Raw genomic sequence first — 22,592 nt, forward strand, 5'->3', positions numbered from 1 at the left:
TGTGGTTCTTTATCTTTCAAATTCATTGCTTTGTAAATTCATGCACAGTAACCTTACTAGGTTCCTTTGAAGTTGATGTTAAAAGCATTTTTTTCAGCGAGTCAAAGAACCATGTGTTTAAACACAGATTCACCATTAGTTGAGACATTAATATTTATATTCCTTATGACTAACTTTTCTCCTGACACATAATTAATAATACCAAAACCAACAGGGCCCAGACTAGGGTGAGGCCATTGGAATGCATAAGGTGCTTTGGGAAAAGCTCCTTCTTATACTTCCCATGCCAGAGGTCTCCCTAAAATAATGATGGTATGAAAATTCTCTGAAAATGTGAAGACATGAACAAATGAAAGACCTTGTCACTGTGAAGACATGAACAAAGGAAAGACCTTGTCATTATTTCTCACTGGTTCAAGTCAGTGCAACTTGGAGCTCCCCATGTCAGATCCTTCTCTGTGTCTTCCGCTAACATCAGTATCCCAGTGGCTCGATCTGCCTGTCTTTCTCCATGGAGATCCAGACCTTAATGTTTGCCTGTCCTGCCATCAAAGTTCAGTCACTTAGATTGCCATCCACTCAGAGCTCTGTTTGTCTGCTTTCTTGAAGATAACACATTTATCAGATGAGATGTGCTATGGCGTTCATATGTGTAATCCATTTCTGATGACAAATTTACCATTTCGTTAAAATTCTCTGAAGACATGGTATATTACAGTGCATGTGCTGTGATGCATGTTTCAGACAACTAACTTTTTCAACCATAAAGTACAGTTTGAGAATTACCTTTCTATTGTGACCAAAAATGTACACAAAAACAGAAACATACCTGGAAAGAGGATTTTATGAAGAGATCTTTTTTTTTTTTTTTAACTTGCGAAGCACTCACTATTCTACTCTACTCTGTTGTATTCTGGGCTGACCATGAACCCATGAAGATGATTTTCTACCCACTAATATGACAGAGCTGATTTTGAAAAAAAAAAGATACTGTAAAGGTTTTTGTTTTATTGAAAGCTCACCCGACTACTTTGAAAAAGATTTTTAACTGTGATCTGTGTGCACATGTATATGTAAGTCTGTGTACTTCATAGGATGATCAAGAGACAATGCAGGTGGACTGACAATGGATAGGCGGAAATTATTCCTGGTAGAGAGAGTGCTATCTAGTGTACATTAACATTTAACATGCCACCAAGTAAGTCAAGAATCAGGGAAATTCAACAAGATGAAATGGGCTTAGACATATGTAACAAGGAAACATCCAGGAAGGAGTAAACTCCAGACAACCAGGGAGGCAATGGCATTAGAAAAGTTTTGCAACAAAAACAAGAATCTTGGTAATTTAGAGACAAGTACTAGCTATGGATTTAAGTATAAGGGGAAAACTAGTTTTAGCAATCAGAGGTCAAATTCACAGCAGGGCTTTGGGCAGGTTTCACTTAATGCTGCATTGTGTGTCTGTCGATTTGTTCCTCCTTCAGTCCCTTCTGGATGTGGCTGTGGATGTGATGTGCCCAGGTACCTGCCATTGTAATGATCAGAGCTGGGAATAAAATCAGAATGAACAAAGAGCACCTGGTAGACCTTGGGAAGCAGACAGCCATTGGTTCCCATTACACTTGTGTCTGACAGTTCTTTCTTGTTGCCTGTGAATTGAACAGGCCTTGACTACCCCATCAGGATTTGTACCTTCCTGAATGTATTTTAGTATCTTTTCCTCATGTATTTCAGAAGTTTTTTCCTCAAACTGTCCTGATATGACATCTGCTTTGAGTTATACCTTGTACTTAACTGATGGGTACAGTGACCATAAATTTAGTAAAATTCCAGAGCTTGCTTGCTTTCTTTCTTTCTTTCTTTCTTTCTTTCTTTCTTTCTTTCTTTCTTTCTTTCTTCACCAGAAGAGAATATTTTTTCCTGCAGCTTCTGTAAGGTTTAAATGTAATTCCTTTTTAAACAACTTTTGATTGAATGACTCTTCCTGTTTCTGATGTCCAGGAAAAAGAAAAAACTCAAGAGGATTTTTACTAACCTTGTAGAATTATAGGATTAAACTCATGGAGAGAAAAACAAGCTTCTCTGTATGCTCAGGCTCTTTAACAAATGAATCCCAAGTACATGTGCAAACTTGCAGGCACTAAGGAAAACTACAAAGCAACAGTATTGTAGAAAGAAAGATAAAAAAAAAACAAGTAGTGTGTCATTCTCTTTCATCATTTGGTTGTACAATACTCACAAAGTACTTGCACACACAATGCATTAAATCTCCAAAAGTATAAGAGTAAAAACCTGATAAAATATATAAAAATGATCTTTTCAAATCCCATTTCAAGCTTTCAAAATCAGGAGCTTAGGTGAATAGTGACTCTAAGATACCTTTTGCAAACAGAATAGAATTGGAGAGGTTCATCTTTACTCTGGGTAACAAGAAATTAATTATGAAGATTGCTCTGACTCACAGGGGTGCTGGAAACTTCTAATTATCCCAGGTAATCTAAGCAAGGGTAATACATAATTGAAATTCAATATTAGTACAAAAGGCTTATTCTACCCCTGGATTTCAACTTCCTTCTCTAGGAAACCTTTACATAAACCAACGAGACAGGCTAAAGTGCCTGTGTACCACTACATCTGTCTTGCTGTGTATCTCCCATTTTGGCAAAGCTATCTACAAGAAGTGGACGAGTTAAAGTATAAAAAAAGGTCTAATCCCCTTTGGTTGAAAACTATTTGGATTTATTTTCGGGCCAGTGGTGGTGAGATCACTTGGGAGCTGCAGGCAGACTTCAGGTACTCTCAGCTTTGTGAAAGTAGAAGCAATCAGTCTTCACAAAAAACCTTGATCAGGAAGGCTATTGGCCAGCCAGACATGACAGCCCTGGAGAGTGACAGAGGCAAGTGCTATGTGAAGCTCAGTTAGCTGCCAAGGTGCTCACATATCCCCAGGGTGCTCAAAGCATCCACCACAGGAGTCATCTAGTGTTTTCAGAGAAGCATGTTAGTAAGGACATAGCTCCAAAATTCCCATCCATTCTCACTGTCACTACTGCAGAAGTTTAGAAGGCTTTAGCTTCAGGGTGAAATGCTGTAGGCTACAGCAGGCAGGGAAGGATAATATATAAGTGGCAGCTAAAATCAATTCCTGCAACAGAACTCTAAAATGTTCCAGCAAAACCAACATCACCAGAGCCATGACATAACTTCTCAACATGACTTCTTGATGGTGAATGGCCCAAGACTCCTTTGCGTGCAGGTAGCAGCAATACACATTTGCTTCCTGTAATTTATTAGCTACACTTTACCACCTTATAATAGAATTGAGTGTTCCTTTATTTACTAGGGTGTTGAAATTATCTAATCATTAAAAAAAACCTTGATTGACAGGAATACATACTTGGCCATATTGCTTTCCTCCTTGAGTTGTTGACTTTTTTCCCCCTAAAGAGCAAGAGAAAAGAGATTACAAGTGCTTTTTAGGTACTGAATAGCTAATATATTTCTGTGATTTTGCACAAACTAATCAAAATGATTTATATGTCCATTAATCAAAATGAGTTGATTAGCTTCATGTAAAATTTAAGTACCTAAAATTATGAAAAAGGGGGCAGTTGGCATGTGAGATGGGAGTTGAATCAAATCCAAGATATTGTAAAACAATTTGCATTGCTCGATTCCCTAACCAGATGCTAAATTTTCCTCCTGCTAATAACAAGAATTTTCATCCTGTAACAATTCTGAACCATTTCTTCAGTATCTCTTGAATGTCTTCTCAATAAGTAGGAAGTCCAGAAGAAGCACATGAACAAATGCTATTCCCAAGGCAGACTTTGAGGATACTTAAAGAAATAGATCACATGAACCCTGACTCAATTGATTGTATCACAGATGTCTACTTCCATGAACTTGGTTTAATCATTTAGGAGGCTAGATATATCCATGACTGGTAAATTATTCAAAGAAAAGTAATCTAGACGTTCAATACAGTAAACACTTAATAGGAAATGAGAAAATCACAACTTTGCAGATCAGTGATTGTATTAGAATGTTCTGGACTGGCTCAAAATCACTCTAGATTTTGCATTTCAGTCATCTATGCTCTGTTAAACTTCTGTGCTTGCTACCAAAATGGCTTCTTATGGTCTGTGTCTGGATTTCCCCCAAAGCCTCAGGCACTCCTGGGTGCAGGATTCTGGAGTTTATGATTGATTCATGGCCAAATGCTGGTATTATGGGTGTGGGTGCCCTGGGTCAGGGAGCCAGCATACAATATAAGGAAGGGAAAGAGGCTTGTTCTCCCAGCTGGTGCTCCTTCTTTTCACTCTTACTGCATTGTGCTGTCTTCTGCCACTGTGAACTGTTGTCCTCTGCCATGTGCCACTCTGCCTTGCAGCCAGTTGAGTATGGACTGAAACCTCCACAAACTGTGAGCTAAATAAACCTTTCCTTCCTTACTTCTGGTCATGGGGTATTTTGTCTCAGCAATGAGAGAAAAGTAACCAAGACATGCCTCTTACCATACACTGGTGCCATCTTCCTTTTCATACACTGGTGCCATTGCTTCAAGTTCCCTGGTTTTATTTTTCCTGCAGAAACATGATGCACAGAAAATTTCATATAAAGATGTTAGTCATTAATGTTTTCTTCCATTATAATCATTTTTGGACACTTGGAAGGCTTTCTGTGAAAAATGAAAGATTTAGTGGTGGGATTCTAGGCATGGTGATTCTGAGAGAGTTTGCCACTGGCTTAAATTTTCCTTGTATCCTACACATAGCACGCCATTGGTTTATTGTTTCCTTGTTTCTTTTTTTTAATACTTCTTTTATTAATTGCAATATTTACATATCAAGTAATGTACTCCAAGCACATGGATAAGTACTGCAGTCAGAAAAGTAAGATCTGGCTTCTCCCCACAGTGACTCATGATATTGTAGATAGGATATTGTGTCAACCAGCTTATTAATCTTAAAACATCAATGGTTGATATTAGAACAAAGTGGAAAGAAGAAGGGAGAAGTGACTTGTTGGAGGGGAGACTTGGGAAAGAGTCCATCCAAGTGGAGATATTTAAATTGCTTCTTAAATGATGAATAAGCATTTTTCAGAAAGAAAAGCAAGGTCTTGGAGCAATCAACCTGAGCTGTGGGCCACAGCAGCAATTCTCTCTGACTTGAACATAGAGTATGAGGACAGAAAGTCAGGAGATGGGGCCTGAGAGCTCTTTAGAAAGTTGGCAGACTTCTATGATTTGCTATGATTTCAGATTTTATTCTGTTGTCAGTAAGATACTGCTGAAAACTGCAGTGTGGGAATGACATGTTCCTGTCACTCTGATAAGAAATGTATGTGGAGAGTCAGACACAGGGAATAGAAGCTTTATGGAGGCTCACAATCAGAGGCTCAATACATTCTACTGGCCAAGTACACTGCAAGATTCCGAGTACACTTTGGGAGCAGTGTACATCTCGTTGTAATTATAACAATAGCCACAAGGACATTTATTTATTGTGTATTTTGTATTATCTCGTTGCCTGCCAAATCTTCCAATATTTCAGGTCAATGATGACAGCCAGATTCTCAGCTGAAGTTTATAGAAAATCTAACTAAAGCTAAGCAGTGATATCATTCAAAGCTCTTTACCCAGTATAGTATCAAATTAAGATATCTATATGGTCTACTGTTATGCAAGTAAAGAGACATTCACAGGACCATTCATGACCACAGTGGAAGGAGAGCTCAGCCACAGTTTGTGAACACCGAGAAGTAAGGAAAAATAATACAGGAATAATTTGCCCTAGAATGAATGGAATCTGTGAGCTGTAGTATCAAAGTCCCAAACATGCTGCTCTTCATATTTTTCTAAATAGTTCTGTTTTATATACTGCAGTGAAGGAAACCACCAGGTTAACATGCAGTCCACTTCCAGAATGGAAGTGCTGTAGATTTTTCTAATCTTTCTTTTCCTTATGTTGCCAAGAGTAGTTAGTGAACAGTTTTCACTGCAGAACCTCAAATCTTGCTGTTGAACCTTGTGCATTCAGTAGCCAAATACACAAATCTATGCTGATCTCTCTTCCTTGATTTCATTTGAAAACCCATAAAATAAATATTGTTCTTTAGCTTGACACAACCACGGACACCTTGCATGCCACTTAGCAGAAACAGAGTGTGAGGCAGAGTTGCAAGATGTCTCCTGATGTAAATGTTCTGTAGAAGGCTTATGCATTTAGTATGAGAAGGATTTGGGAAAATGTTAGGACATTGCTGCAATAATTATGATACCATTTATGATGGAACTGGTTTTGCAGATGTAATTAGGGTGACTAATCAGTTGCCTGAGCTACTCAAACTAACCTGAGTGAGCCTGACCTAATCAGCTAAGCCCTGAAAAGTGGTCAGAGAGGTCTGAAACATGGAAGATACTTTCCCACTAGCCTTGAAGGTACAGACATCCATGCTGTGGAGGGGTGCAGTGCAGGGCACCCAGAGCAACCACTCAGAGGTAGAAGTGGCCTCTGACTAACGGCTAGTAAGAAAAAGATCTTAGTTACACAATAGTGATCTCAGAAGTTCCAGAACTTCAGTTCCAGCTTACTTTGATGTAAGCCTGAAAAAAGGACTCAAATACCTTTCTCAGAATCTTGACCTACAGATTTTTATCTGTGAAATAGTAACTGTATATTTTTCTAACTCATTCAGTCTGTAATGATTTGATATGCAGCAGTAGAAAACTATTACACAATATTGTAGTCATGCACTGCATAATGACATGGACTCATTAGTGGACTTCATGCAATGGCAATCCCACAGAATTATAATGGAGCTGAAATCTTCTGAACTCTTGGTGATGTTGTAGCCATGCTAATATAATGTTTGCAGTTATGCTGGTATAAACAAACCTCAGTGTACTAATAGTCATATAAAAGTACAGCAATAAAATTATGGGTAGTACATAAATGCTTGTGGTGATAATAAATGGCTGTTACTGATGTTTCTATTTACTCTACTATACATTTTACCATTTCATTATAGCATATACCTTCTACTTCTAAGAAAAATAGTTCACTGGGAAATAGTGTACTATATCCTGCCATCAATAGACTCATACATCTTTTGATTACTATATATCCTGATTGTACCAAGAGGTCACAGTGAAGCTGAATTCTTGTGTGACCTACACCATCTATGTTTATGTCAGTACATTTTGTGATGATCACAAAATCAGAGAATAGCCTGTCTCACATTTCTTAGAATATATTTCCATCATTAAGCAATGCATGACTGTACCAGGATTCAGAGAGGTATTTTTTCTCAATTCTCAAACTAGTAGATCATTTTTCATTTATTTTAAAGAGTCTAAAGCGTTTTAGCTTGCTTAAAGATTGCAATATAATAATTCTAACATAGCATACCCTTACTTGTCCATAAAACTCACCTTTAACACCAAGGCCTCTCTGTGAAATCCAATGAGTTACATTTCCACTGCATTGATGTTACTATTTCTTTTCAGTATGATCTTTGTAAGAGAATTGGTTACTTGTAGTTTCCAAATAAAACATACACCTTATTATTATTCAAAATTTGATTCTAGCATGATATTGTAGGGTTATTATATTTGAACTATTCCATTGAAAACCAAGGTTTTTAATCAGTAATTAACTTAGTGTTGTTAATAATTAGGCTACAATTTATTAGTAACGTAAATAATTATCAGGGTATTATTATGTCTTACTATTCATATTTTATATTTCTTGGATGTACTGAAAGAATACACAGTTTTTATCCACTGGGAGGAAGTATAGCATGTCAAATGTAATTAAGATCAACTTGTTGGAAGAAATAATAGAATAATATTGGAATTAAAAATCTACATATCTATATCTATCTATTTATGTACCTATATTTCTATCTATCTATTTATATATATATATATTTTTTTTTTTTCATTAGCCAGGGTAAAATCTGTAGAAATTGCCTTGGGGTTTGACAATCCCATAAATAATCCTGTTTCAGTTATTTGAGTCTTACATGAGTTCATAATAAGTGAATTATACATCAGACAAATTTGTATCTTTTGTTACTTTGATAGTATTGATTTAGATAAGGATGAGCTTTCCCAGAGTAATGGGCAAAGTTCCATATGGCTGCTGTTTTGTTTTTTATTAGAGCTTGAACTGAAATACCTTCTTTATCTGAGTTAGTGTCACACAAATATTTGCACCCACCAGTTGCTATTTATTTCACTTTGTTTGGTATTTGAGGTGGCTGCACATTACTGTTGTCCTACCTAAGAGACTGTATTGGATGCTGAAAGAAGAGTGCCCCAGGGGCAGGTCAAGAGGGGAGCTGTAGCAGTGCAGAAGTATGGAATGGTTTACAGCTCTCTACATTCATTCACATTTGTATTTCAAGCTTACTTGTGACAGAAAGCTGTCATGAATCCAGCGGATGAATCATCAAAAAATTTCTTAACAAAAGACAATGAAAACTTGTTTCCTTTTACAAACCATTTAAATATTCCTTACTTAGAAAAGCTTGAGAAACTCATGAAAGCCCCCTTTATTCTTTTTTTTAAAATAAGTTTATTGGTACATTTTAGGTGTACATAATGATCAAATTCATTATAGGGAATTTGTACCTGAGCATGATGTAATGTGATTCTTGTTTTCCCCATTCCCTCACCCTCCCTTCAACCTCTCTTCCCTTCCCTTTTTACAAAAGCTTTGTTTCCATTTTTCCCTTTTTTTCTCATCATTTTTTTCTTTTCCCATTTATTATTAACCATGTTGCCAAAGTAAATGTGTAACTCTGAGCTAGTTTTTGATAAGCTGGGGGAGGGTCTTCCTGGAGGCTGTGTTACTTACGTTGGTGAGTTATGTGAGAAGATTAATGCAGTGTTTCTCACAGTGTGGACCAAAGGAATTCTGTGTTATAATGCACTGGAATGTTTGATAAAAATTGAGATTTATGGACTCTACTAAGACCAACTAAATCAGGTGGGCAGGTTTGAGGATTCAGTTTTAGAAAGAATACAAAGTAATTCAAATGCACACAAATGTTTGTGCGTAACCAGTAGAGATTTTATTTCTCTATCTCTATCTTTATCTCTATTTCTATCTATCTCTATCTACTCTATCTCTATCTCTATATCTATTAGCTATCTATCTATCTGGTTAATTCTATCTTCTCTGTTGTCAATGCCAGATACTGTTGCTACTATTTCCATGCATCCCATGTATTTTCACTCTTGTAAGGGTGCAATAAACTACAGCTTCCGTGTGTTTCTGAGTCATTGCCTATTCTTCCTCTATGTCACCTCCTATACTCACACTGCAGCTCGCCTCAGTTACTCGTCTTCATTGCAGTGTCATCTGTTGTAATCTTGCTGTAGTGTCAGTGCTTCCTCACGACTGAGGGTTTGTTTGGTTGTGGAATATGGACTGTAATGCATCTCATTCTCTCTTCACCCTCTGGGCAATTCCAGAATGGAAATTGATTAAAAATTTCTCAAACACCAACACTCATAAGATTTATTTCCATGTTTTTAACTTTCTTTTTCCTCACAATAGGGATACTTGGATTTCTACTTTTTCATGAGAACAATTTGATTTCTTTCTGATATAAATTTATAAATTCTTCTACTTTACTTTGTCAAAGATGGTGATAAACTAATGAGTGTGTCCGAAAAATGTGTTTTCTTAAGAATCCCAGCTCAATTGAAAATGCTCTACTTCTTAGCCACTTTTCAACTGGGAATAGAAGCAATGTTTGACTCACTGAGTTGTATGAATATATGGAGATAATTGATATCAACCAATTAGAGCAGCATTTAGCGTCCAGTGAAGGTTCAATAAATACCAACAGTAACAATTGCTGTTTATTGAGCATTTATATGATGGTGTCTATTCTGAGTGTTTTGCATGAATCATCTCAAAGATTTGCTCAGAGTTCCAAAGTTCAAAGTAGCAGAATGGGATTTTGAACACAAGCATCCATTGCACTATGTATTACACTATCTCATTCATAAACATAAATCACTGTCTCTTCACAATATTACTGAAATAAGTTTCTCATTTGATGTTTTCTGTTTTATTTTAGTTTATTTTGAAGGGCCAATGTACTTTCTGTTTCTCACCCATAAACTATAGCCAGGCTTCTCTTGGATCAAGTCATTCCCAAAGGAAGACCATGTGTCAGAGGCAGACCACTGATGCTCAGTTTGTAAGTTAGAACAGGCAATGCCTGGAAAAACAAGAAACTTGATAGGAGCACCTAGACATGGAATTTGGCTGATTTTTATGATTTCTCAGGCTCTGAGTCAATTGACTGGCAGGATTAGTTTCTTCTCTGCCGTCCACTTAACGTAGATTTCCCTAGCTGTGAAACAAGTTAACAAATACTGTCTCACATCTACATAAAACCCAGTGCAACCTCTGTAAGCCTGACCTTGAGTCTATCACTCTCCCTCACACTGCCTTTAAAGCCTAAGCTGGGCTATCCCCGCTCTCAAGGTACTTTCTCTACTTCCTTATGGATTTTTACTAGACATTGCCTTGGATTGCAGTTGTTTGCAATTGCATCTCAAGCACCATCTAATCATGATCCCTGAGGCCAGATCTGTGTGAATCTTGGACTGGAGTTTTCTCGGTGCAATGCACTAAGCCCTGTGCTCTTAAGTTTCCCCTTTTATTTCCCCCTGTAAAATAGTAGGACCTTACCTCCTGGGTTTCTGCGAGTTTGCAGTGAGAGAACCCATATAAAGTACTTAGTACATTACTCTGTCAGTTAGTGATACCCTAATGCATTACTTAGTGTGTGCTAAACTTCAGTACATTCCAATCTCCAGCAAGGCTGGAAAGAGAATTTTTGGGATCATATTGTCTTGTGCAGTACCTAAACCACAGATTTAACAAGTGAATAAACAATGGACAGTGAAACTAAGCAAAGCTTAGTTTTGCTCAGGCCAATTAATTAGGGCTGTGAGACAAGAATAAAACATTTGTCCCATCTCCTCTGCTTTTGATTATCATTAAAAACCTAGAATCAGAAGGACACAACTAACCAGAATCCCTTTGTTCCTTGCATCAGTTCATCAAAGGCCAGATTTATATCTCATTTTGGGGAAGAAACATTGTGTCCTTCCCAAATCCATCTCACTGAAAATGAAGCAGAAATAGGTCCATTACTGCCAGTAACTGGTGATTTTGAATAAACTATACTTTAGGGATCTGCTCTGAAGTACAAGAGTAAGAAGGTTGCTAATTAAGTGTGTTCATTTTTCTGGAGACAGGCAAAGGATAACCTCCATGTAGCTGAGTGAACCTAAGCAGAAGAACTGCTTCTAAGCAGAAGAGCTGCTTTGTGAGATCTCCTTTAAATAGTAAAACTTGAGTCCGTAATATTGTTTCTAGTTTGTTGAGAATACATCTCACATGATATATATATATATATATATTTCTTTTGAGCTAAGTTCTTGTTATGTTGCCTAGGCTGGCCTCAAACTGTTGAGCTCAAGCACTCCTTCTGCCTCAGCGTCCCAAGTATCATGTAGAATTTTAGTCTGCCTAACAATATCCATTTTTTTCATTATCACCTCACACTTAACCTTTATCTACCACTCACCATAAGGCACAGGCACAGAACTTTCTCACATATCTAAAAATTTGATCACTTCAGCAAAAGCAAACAATGTTTTTAGAAGTCACAGGAAAGTATTGGTTCCATATCCTGATTTTTGTTTTACTAAGTACTTTAGGTATAGCTGGCCATGCATAAACCATCAAATAGTATTTACCAACTTTTGATTTGGGGACATGGAATGATTCTTTGTCTTGTCAAGATTCTTCTACTCACTGTAAGATGAGAAAGAAAATTGTTGTCATCCACAAAGAAAGATTCTAGTAATGGGGTGGTACATGTGCTCAGTCCACTGGTTAGCAAAATGTGTGCTTGTGGAGATTGTCAGTTGTAAATATAATTGCACCTGGTGCTTGTAACAACCCTCTGAGGGAGGTATATTGGCTCTGTTCTAAGGATTAGCAAACTGAGGTTGAGAGAGTTTAAGTAACTTGAATGAAATTCACGATCTGGTCATCATTAGGATCTCCTCCATCTGTTGATCGCTTAGGAAATGTGTGTCTCTATAGGAAGAAAAGATACTGGACTAATGCATACTTTGATTTCAAGCTATGACTTGGAGCTAAGATAAATGGATGGATGATAGTGATAGATTGATAGATAGATAGGTAGATAGATAGACAGACAGATAGATAGACAGCCAACATGTTCCAGTATGCAGTCCTCCTGACTCACCTCCAAAGGAGGCCATAGAAATTGCTTTGGAAGGGGACCTCTTCAAAGAATGTGAAAAATCCTCACAAGGTCCGCGGGCATCCTCTGTGCTTTAAGTAATGGGTTTGGATTCTGCCAGGTCACAGAGAGAGCAAGTTGCTTTTAGGAAGAGATGTCAGAGAGAATAGTCATTCAACAAATAGTTGCTTCCTCTTAGGTGCCAGGCACTACTTTTTTCTTTCTTTCTTTCTTTCTTTCTTTCTTTCTTTCTTTCTTTCTTTCTTTCTTTCTTTCTTTCTTTCTTCTTTCTTTCTTTCTTTCTTATTTATTTATTTAAGACTTGGGGTGGAAGGCAGGGACTGACACACACTAGGCAAAAACTCTATGAATGAGCTACACCCACTGCCCCTTAACTATTCTCTATTTGAGAGTACCACAATCAAAAAGATGAACAAATTTCTCTGGCCTTTTAGTGAACAGTTTGTTCAGTGGTGGCAAACCTATGGCATGTGTGCCACAATAATCTGTTTTTATTATCGAAAGTTCTAAAAGGTTCACTATCTTCTGGTTCATATTCTAGCAAAAGGAGAGATCTGACAGATAAGTAAGCCCATATGCATGCCTGTTGGTGACAATGCTTTCAAGGAAAATAACACAGGGTGGTGACTCTAGTGTTGGAAAAAGAAAAGGGTGCTGTTATATGTAGTGTGGTTTCCTAGGGCTCCCCTGTGTTGGGAATTTGCGAGTCAAGACCCGAATAAAGTCACTTATTCACAGGGGCATATGAGGATAAACATTATAATAGATAAAACGAGAAGAGTAGATGTCTGAGATAGTGTAGAATAGAGGGACAGGAAACTTGCAGGTTCTCAGAGGAGCAACTAAGCACTAAGAGAACCCTTTACTGTGACATTAAGACTGAGAAAAAAAAAATACTCTCATGCTTTGCTCTACCACCCTGCCTACTACATTCCGTAGCCCAAAGACATCAACCTTACAGGAGAATGCTCAGGACCTAACCAGTGATACGGGTTTATGAAGCGAGCTGAAGAGCCTTATGGAGTTCCTCCTAGGAGAAAGACAAATGGCTTTGTGAATAGCACAGATGATATGTGTTCAAGTAGTGATAATCCTGTGACTGAGCAGGAGACAAACTCCATCAATTCAATTAACTCCCAGTTTGGAAACATTTCATGTTTCAAAGTTGCTGGGGTGAACAGATTAATTACAATGTCACAAAACAGTTTGGAAGGATCATCAGTGTTTGCACCTTCATCTTGTGCTAATGAGTACCTGCGCCAATGTTTGGCTTTCTAATTCACTTAAAGCTGTGTGCAATAATGACAAGAAATAATGGGCTTCCATTTAAACAAACTGGAGTTTGAATCATGTTATCACCATTAGCCAGCAGTATGTGTTAGCACCATTAGTCGGCAGTAAGATCTAAGCCCTGTTTCTTAAACTCTTTGAGACTTAGCATTTTCTCTGTAAATCATGTCTAATTGTACCTACAATAACAGCAGATAGGAGAAGCAATGTATACTCAGCATCAGGCATGTGATATTTGCCTAATCAATGGTGACCATTATCCAATAAATATCTATAACATACATCTACAACATGTGAAGCACCCCCTATGCACACATAGGGGTAGGCATCAAGGTAGGCATAGAAAGCATGATTTCTGCCTTCTCAAAGCTCACTTTTCAGTGGAGAGGGCGTATACCCAGGTGAAAAGTACTACCAAAATATAAGAAAGGGAGATATTCAACCCAATACTGCTTGGAGAATTTTCATGAAACAGTTTTAGGAAGTTGACAGGTTGACATGGTATGGAAAGTGTATGTGTGCTTTTTTTCTTCCAGAAAGATAATATGATTGAAGCAAACCCTCGGAGACAGAGGGGCACAGGAGCTTGGGAAAAGGAGCTGAGGTATTAGGTAGATTGTGTAGACAGAAGTAGAACCACTGACATACAGTTCCCGAGCTGATAACGGGCCACAAGGAGACCGGGAGTCTTTGCAGAGGGACTTGAACTTTATTCAGTAGGTAGAAGGAAGTCCTGGAAGGGTTTTGATTAAGAGAATGATAAGATGAGGCTGAATTTCAAATTAAATGAGTCTGGCAACGTTACAAAATATGAATAAAGCATGCAGATACTTTGATAAAAATAAGAGTTAGTAGTGATGGAGACAGCTTTCTCTGTCCTGAAAGCATCATTCACTACTTTCCAGAATAGTCCCAGTATCTTGGTGTTAGTCACATGCCCCATTTCATAAGGACGTTCAGACACGGAGATACAAAGTAATACGCTGAGGAGCGCACAGCCAGGAAGAGGCCCTCGACTTGAGTCTGGGCAGTCTGGTCCTCGAGTCTGCATTCTGAGCCATTACACTGCCACAAATCCAACCCCAAGTTCAGGCCACCTCCATCCATGCTGTTCTGCCTTTGCCTGGTCTCCTTTGCTGTCTTTGATCCTCACGTGCTCATTTGTGAAACAGGAGAACGGAACTGGCTTTGTGAGATGCTTTTTTCAGCTCTTGTGTGTGTTCCGTTGCTGTTGCTGTTCTACTATTGTCCATTGTTCGGTTTTCAGTCTAATATTTCACCGTAAGTCTGACCTAGGATACTGCTAGTAACTGGTGGGTAGTGTTAGCGAGGAGGAAAAAAAGTTATGCAAGACAAAGACAGTTATGCAAACAGGTTTTTATTTTCCCCTCAGACTTTTTCCTGGCTCTTAATTTACTGAAATCAAATATTCTTGTAAGAAATAGCATATGAGAAATGCACTGAAAAGTGAACCTGTGCTAGTGTACTGATTGGTATGGAGCAAAAATATGAGAAGGCAACTGAGAAACTAAAGTATTAGGTAAATACTGAGAATATATATTTGCTTTGGAACAGTATAATACTATTCGAACCAGAATATTGGTGCAAGACTTGAGCATCAGAAAGAAGAAAGTCACAATGAAGGGCTTCCTGAAGCGTCGTTTCTCTCCTGATTTCCTAACTAGTAAAGGAGGTTTCTGAAAGAGCAGAAAGCAAACCTCAGCTCTGCCCAGGGCGTTTCCAGTTTGTCCCGGTGTTTGAAGCTGGCGGAGCGCGGGTCCTCATCTTCAGCGAATCCTGCCCGGGGTTAGTTTCCGCGTTGCCAAGGCAACTGACGGCCCCGCGAAGCCATGGCAGCGGCCGCGCGCGGAGTCCCGGGCCCAGCCGTGGCCGCGCCTCATGTGTCCTCGGGACGCTCCTGGTGACCTCCGGGCTTCGGGTGATCTGCGCGCTGCTTCATGCGTGGCCCTCTCTGTGTAAGAGTGACAACGAGGATGCTGAGGATTTTGACAGCCCTGACAATCCAACTGCCACTTCTGGTCTCTGCTACAGCGGACAGGATAAATGCATTGGCTCTCAGGCTCTGTTCTGTCTCTCTCTGCTCTCTCTTCTCCCTCTCTCTTCTTTCTCTCTCTCTCTCTCTCTCTCTCTCTCTCTCTCTCTCTCTCTCTCTCTCCCCCTCTGTCCTCTCGCCACTCTCTTCTCTCTCCCTGTCTCTCTTCTCTCTCCCTGTCTCTCTTCTCTCTCCCTCTCTCTCTCTCTCTTCTCTCTCCCTCTCTCTCTTTCTCTCTCTCTCTCTCTCTCTTCCTCCTCCCTTTCGCCAGCAGTAGCCTTCTTAATGTAGTTTAATGGCTTTACAAAGAAAGCCAGGCAGAGCAACACTTCTCAGTGGCTGTGGTCGGACCATGACCTAGCTGACCATGAACTTGGAAGGGCTTGAAATGATAGCAGTTCTGATCGTCATTGTGCTTTTTGTTAAATTATTGGAACAGTTTGGGCTGATTGAAGCAGGTTTAGAAGGTAAGGGAGTGCTTTTTAGCGACTTCTAACAATTCTCTGTTGTGCAATAAAATTTTTCTTTAATGAATGTAAGGGGCACCTGAAATGAGCTCAGAGAAAGGTAACTCGGGGGTAGACATACAGAGACAGTTTTTTCAGGGTAGGAAAGAATAAAATAAACTTTGTTCAAGTTTCAGTAATGTTTTCACAGCAAAAGAACATTAAAACTGTGGAAACACTTGGAATCAAAGTGTCAGAAGCAAAACTGAGGAAATGAAGTGTTTACAATAGATATGTCTGCTTATCTGGAGACCATTTAGTGTAAATATTGATGTTAGATGTCTGTTTCTAATATCCCCTTTTTATTTAATCAGCAATTTTTATTTGAGTCTGTTACGAGGTGCACTCATTTCTTGCTGTGTAAATGCATTTTTCAAAGAGCAATGCATATACATTTAGTTTCTCAAGGTTTAAGGCTGGAGCCCAAGAATGACAAGCTTTTTATCAGGTCTCTAGAAGTGTTTATACCATTGCCTATTTTCCGTTCTTTCAGAGTCTAAAGTTAAAAATCTCCAACTCATATGGCAGGTAGAGTTTAATGTAGATTCCAAATACCTAATTGTTTTAGAGATGTTATTATTTATGTTCATTAGAGGCTCATTCTCCTGTTCTTGATAATAGTCTTTTTAAAATATAAGGTGTGTACTTGCTTGTATCCTTTCCTGAAGTAATGTTTTTCTGAGAATCGGAATGAATTTAGATAATTTTATTTACTACTCAAAACAGCTATGAGAGTATGTTTGCATTCAGCCAGGCACTGTTTCTCTAAAGTTGGCAGTGCAATTTTTCCAAGCATCTCTAGATGATGTTTGACGTAGTTATGTTTTGATATTCTTTAGGAGTAAACATCATAAAATACATCAGCAATGTATTTACATCCACAACTAACCCAGCCAGTTCTCTAGAGAATGGCTGCCACAATGTGACATAATGAAATTGTTCTTACAAATAGCAAATATGAAATTGAAGTAAGTGTGTCATTCTGATGTAGGTTGCCAGAAACCTACATTTACAACTCCTTGGGAGGAGGGGGAAGGTGGTGTTGGGAGGCAGTTTGTGAAAGGGATTTGAAAGGAAGTTTGCAGAATGCATTTTGCAGCTCTCTGAGGGAAACATTTGCTTTGTAGTCCTAAAAAGGTGATAAATCCTAAATTATGTAAATGGCCACTACTCTTTAAAATTCACTTTATCCTGTATGTTGTTTGAAACCAGAAACTTAGTTTGGCTTCTCTGTGTGAGTGTGTGTTGTTTTAGCTGACCAATGTGATTAGGACCTCCTATTTTAATGCGCTGTGTTTTATTCTCTTTGAGACTTCCAGCTGTTTAGAACACTGTCAGAATTTCTCGCTCTGTTGTGAGACTTGTGTTATTTTATTTCATTATTTCATGGAAAATGTGTTGTCCTTCTTTAAACTCTTATGTTGGAGCCTTTGCTCTGGATTTTGCGATGCTACCTACTCTAGCATTGCTCTTGTTTGTTTCAGGAGGATAAATACTCACTCTCCCAAATGAAAACACGTGTGTTGCTTTCACGGAGGGGCTGCCAACCTTCGTGAAATTATTTTTACATGGCCTTCTTACCTGTATTTAAAACTGTATCAATTTGTATAAATGGTTTCTTTTGTGTATTTTATTATTTTACAATATTAGCATTTTAGAGGCCAATGTTGTACTCATTCTATAAAGAAAATATATTCTCTCATGAACTTCAGATCTATACTTTATTTCCAGTGTTGTTCAAGGATGTATTTTAAATAGTACAGTGTTCATAACCACATCCAGGAGGAATTACCCTTTATGTGTAAAAGTTGGTAAACACAAAAAGCAACAGTGCCTTTTAATTTTGAAGTCTGTATAAAACTTATCTTAAAGTGAAATTGAGAGGCAGAAAACTTCAAAACAAGATTTAACTCAGTTGCATTCCTTACTTGCTCGAGGTATAAATGAATAGATGGGTATATCTAATTGTACGTAGTTAATGTGCACATTTTAAAGTGATTTTAATTGATGAAAAGGATAAACATTTTAATCTTAACATTCTGATCTTAATTTTTAAGATCAAAATCACATCTTTATAGATAATTCTGAAATTTTCTTAAGGAAAATGAACACTCGTTCTCATGGTAGTCAGATGTATTTTCACTTAGAAGTTTCTTTCTCACTATTTTACATAACTAACTTGGAGAGATAATGATTTCTTTCACTTTTTTTATTTCTCTGTGATCTAGTGACCTTGACCGGAAGTTTGAGTATTACATAGAAAAGCTTTATCCTATGTCAAAGCCTTATGATGATGATTTTGGATATATTTCTTAAGTGATGAGTTCCTATCAAGTTAACTCATGTCTGTTTAACAGTGTAAGCATCATTCAGAGTGTATTTTCCCATAATATTATGCACACATCATGGTATGTTCTGAAGGGAATATAAATATTTACAGTATGAAGTTATTGTCTTGTTTTTATTATGTGTAGAAGAAGTGTATTTTAAAATAAATTGGTAATGTGAAAGTGTGAGTTATTTGTATTTGCTTATATATGAGTGCTTTGAGTTCCCATTCTTGAACTCAGGACTGGGATCTTGGATAACCTGAGTTCCGTTTCAGTCTATGTATCTATGCATGAATACTAATATACATATATCCGTGCCATATATTTCTAAAGCTAAAAGCTTTATACTTAGACATTGTTTCACTAGAGAAAATAAATGAACAGTTGGAGTACAAATGCTGTGCCTGCTCTGCCATGCTTGCTTTCTAAACTTGTGTAAGTCCCTTTCCCTATTTAGTTGTCTAAAATGAAAACAAAAGTCTATAATGGATGATCTTCGTGGAACTTTCCACTTCATAAATTCTATGAGTCTACCAGGAAATTAAAATTTGATAATTTATGGAGCACAAATTCTTTCTTATGACATAGCTATCAATGGCCTACTTTAGAATAGATATGAGGGAAACAGACTAAACCTTCTCTTCTATGGTGGGTTAATTCAGCTGAACTCCAGGCAATGTTCATTTTATTTCAAGAGAATAGAGATGTGCCCCTTTGTTTAGCTCTAAAATTTGATCTTTGGGGTTGTTATTTCAGGCATTCTAATATAGTTGCTCAAAACTTTCTACAGAGTTCCAGTAACAGAGAAGTACATCATGTTATCATCTATAAGTTTTATTTTTTGTAATTTAGTTAAAATTTAGTAAGATTTTTTAAAGAAAACTAATTTTAGTATCACATCAGAATGAAGGGAGCTTGATCAAAGTTTTGAGGATTATATGATATGTCAGTGGCCAATGTTTTGAATTCATGGGCTCTTTCTACTTATTGAGTAGTTTAGGATGCTCCAGAGCTGTGACAGATAGGAACATGCCTAAAACTTCACAACAACAAATTGCCTCTTTTCCAACTATAAAATGAAAATGGCTTTCTGTTAGCATAACCTAGAGAGAAATTAAATCAAAATTTTAATGGTGAAGCTATTTCTTTATATCTCCATGCAACACTGGGCTATTAAAACATCTACTTTTCATCCAAATATATATCAAATTACATTGTAGTAGCTACTGAATAAAGAATCATCTTTCTGTCAACCCAAGTTGAAAGCACAGTTTTTAAAAAAGTATGAAGTGATTTGAAAAAATAACTATTGTTAATTTTCTTCTATAAAAAAGTGTTGAAAATCTATACGTAATTTAAAAATGATACTTGAAAATAAATTTTAAAAATAAAAAAATCAAAATGATACTTCTTTTCATTTATTCAGCTCATTCATTTAGCAGATACTTAGTATACTATAATACAAAGTTCCTCAAGAGATCTAAACAAGGGATTAGCCATATAGGAAAAGATCTTTTAGAACTCAAAATTTTAGTTCTTTCATGCCGTTGACAGAAGTGTGAGATCCATGACTTTTCCATAAGTCGGACCTAAACAATACCTACTGTGTGTCCAGGCCATGATGCTTCCTGGAGACCACAAGATCTGAAATAATGTAACTGAAATTGATCTGGTGAAATATTTTTAAAATCTTTGTAGCATCTTGTTTCCCTAAATACAATGAGATGCCAAAGCTGATGTGTATTTGAAGTGTTAAATTGTAATGTTTTAAAGGGTAAAAGTAACCTACAGCAATATTAGAAAACTTACACTGCATTGCACTTCCTGTAGGGATGGAGTTAAGGAAATAGCTTCACTTTTGAATTGTTTGAAGCATCTCACAGGAAATTCCTCCTGTGTTTCAAGAATATTAGTTCTTGAAGGAAAGGATTCTGCATCCTCAGAGATTATACCTGGAGGATCCGGAGTTGTTTTGCTTAGATTCTAATCACGGCATTGCTTCTGAATAGTCATGTGATGTTAGACCATGACCCGAACTCCCTTGTTCTTTTTGTGCCATACAATAAAATAATTATTGGTAATTTCTTGCTTTACTGAAGATTATATATGTACGAGGTAAGTGTCAAACTCAGTGTAGAAAGTGTAGAATAACATAATATTGTATAACATAGACATATTGATAGTATAGGCATATAAATAGTATTGTATCATATACTATAGTATATTTTATCTTCACCACTGTCCTCTAAATTAGAAACTAATACTTTAGACATGAGAAAACTTAGTCTGATATACACGTTAGAGACCTGGTTCAAGGTTCCCCAGCACTGAAGTCATAAAAGTGAAATTCAAATTGAGGACATCCCACTCCCTATCCTATTTCATAATTTCAGTTTCATTGACATTACCACATGGTGACAGCGACCAACAATTTGGTGAAGGGAAGAAAGTGTTACCCTTCTGCAAGCCTTTCTGAACCATGTGAAACACTCATCTAAATTCAGAATGAAGAGTATTATAAATCCCATATGTTCAAAGTACACAAAATTATATTAAACTCTGAGGTAAAAATGGACAAGAAAGTAAGTGTAAATGTCCATTCTCAGACTGAGACCAGTGTCTATCTGGTTTGTTTTTGGTTGATAAGTGGAGTTGCTGAAAATAGACAAAGAAGGGCTGGTGATTTTGGATAAAGGAATAAACTAACATAAGATAGCATGTGAGAAGGCAAGACCTTTAATCCAAGAGGAGGATTATTTATAAAAGTGTCTGAGTTATCTGGAGTAGGTGAATTGGAACATGAGCAAATGCACTGAGATGATCCATGTTGTAGCAGAATTTTCAAGTAAGTACAGACAAAATTGAGTTGGAGAATAATACAAGTCTCATTTGGAATTTAAGGCTCAATCAGAGCAGCTACCAACAGAAAATAGTTGTTCTCATCTTCATCAGCAAGTTTAAAATAAGAAGGAACATGGATAGTTCTATTTATCAGGAACAGAGTGAGAGGAAATCATGGAGATCTTAGCTGAGAATCTGTATAGCACAACCAAGGTGAAATAAGTGTTGCACATGCCATTCTTGGAATTATCACATCAAGCATGAGAGACTACAGGGATTGCTTCTATTTTGCAGTCGGATAAACTGGAGGTTGGGGAAGAGTAGTAACTTGCTTAAACTCACAAAGTAATAAGTGAAGAAATCTAGAGCATTTTCAATATTTTTATAATGGCACTGATTCAAATGGCAGTCATTATGGCTACTGGATGCAAATAATCCAGAAAAAGATAAGACACACTTTGTCAAACAGAAAGCATGTGCAATGTAACCTTTTTCTACAGAATATTCCTATACTTTGTGGAAAGTCTTTTTTTAATTTGAATTTTTTGCTTCTATTCTGTGTAAAAGCATTGGTAAATCATAGCTATAATAATGAGTCAAAATAGAAGAAGAAAAAGAAAATCAGAAATTACATCTGTAATTAATACAGTTGATGCTCAGGCTTATCATAGTTTTACAGAATGAAAGATCGTTTAGAAATTACCCCATCCAAATCAGTCATTTTATAGATGCTGAAATTGAGTTTCAGGGGCATAAAATGACTTATGAAATGAGTTATTTTTATCAGAGCTACTTTTTGGAAATAAAAATGCAATGTATTATTTTCAGAAGATAAACTTCAAACATAGCCTAAATTCCATAAAATACTTCTCCAAATTGCAATTTTCCTGTTCACTCCTATTGTGAATGAATTATTCAGAAGTCCAGTAGTTTTAAGGCTCAGGTGAAAGTGAAAATGTTTTCTGGCATGTTCATCATTGGGTATAGGTGCAACTTCTAAGAACTTTTAGGCTGGAAGCCTTAACCATAAACTGAGTTAATGGTGATTTCCACCTCTGTGGCTTGGTTTGCATTAAGTGCTGCAGTAGAGAGTCATTACCACGTAACAGCATACTCAGGACCCCACTGGGTACATTCTGGAAGACAGATGTTCAATTCTTTCTATCTATTCATTGATCTATCTATCCATCTATCTCGGTATCTATCATTTACCTATCCACGCATCTATTAATCAGTCAC

General features: G+C 37.2%; 1 protein-coding gene across 4 annotated transcripts in view; it reads left to right on the forward strand.

Moving 5' to 3' along the window:
• Kcnip4 (Kv channel interacting protein 4) overlaps window positions 1–22,592 on the forward strand; it is a 1,107,708-nt gene that overhangs the window by 577,049 nt on the left and 508,067 nt on the right. Inside the window, exon 1 of one of the 4 annotated variants that reach the window (XM_005402470.2) lies at window positions 15,903–16,143. The exons of the other annotated variants lie outside the window; for them this stretch is intronic. Coding sequence (XP_005402527.1) covers window positions 16,044–16,143 — 100 coding nt within the window. The 5' untranslated portion in view covers window positions 15,903–16,043. Of the gene's footprint in view, window positions 1–15,902; window positions 16,144–22,592 lie in introns of those variants that run through there. 4 annotated transcript variants of the gene reach the window in all.

This window comes from Chinchilla lanigera, unplaced genomic scaffold (genome assembly GCF_000276665.1).
Source record: "Chinchilla lanigera isolate Chin_1 unplaced genomic scaffold, ChiLan1.0 scaffold00079, whole genome shotgun sequence".
NCBI lineage: Eukaryota > Metazoa > Chordata > Mammalia > Rodentia > Chinchillidae > Chinchilla > Chinchilla lanigera.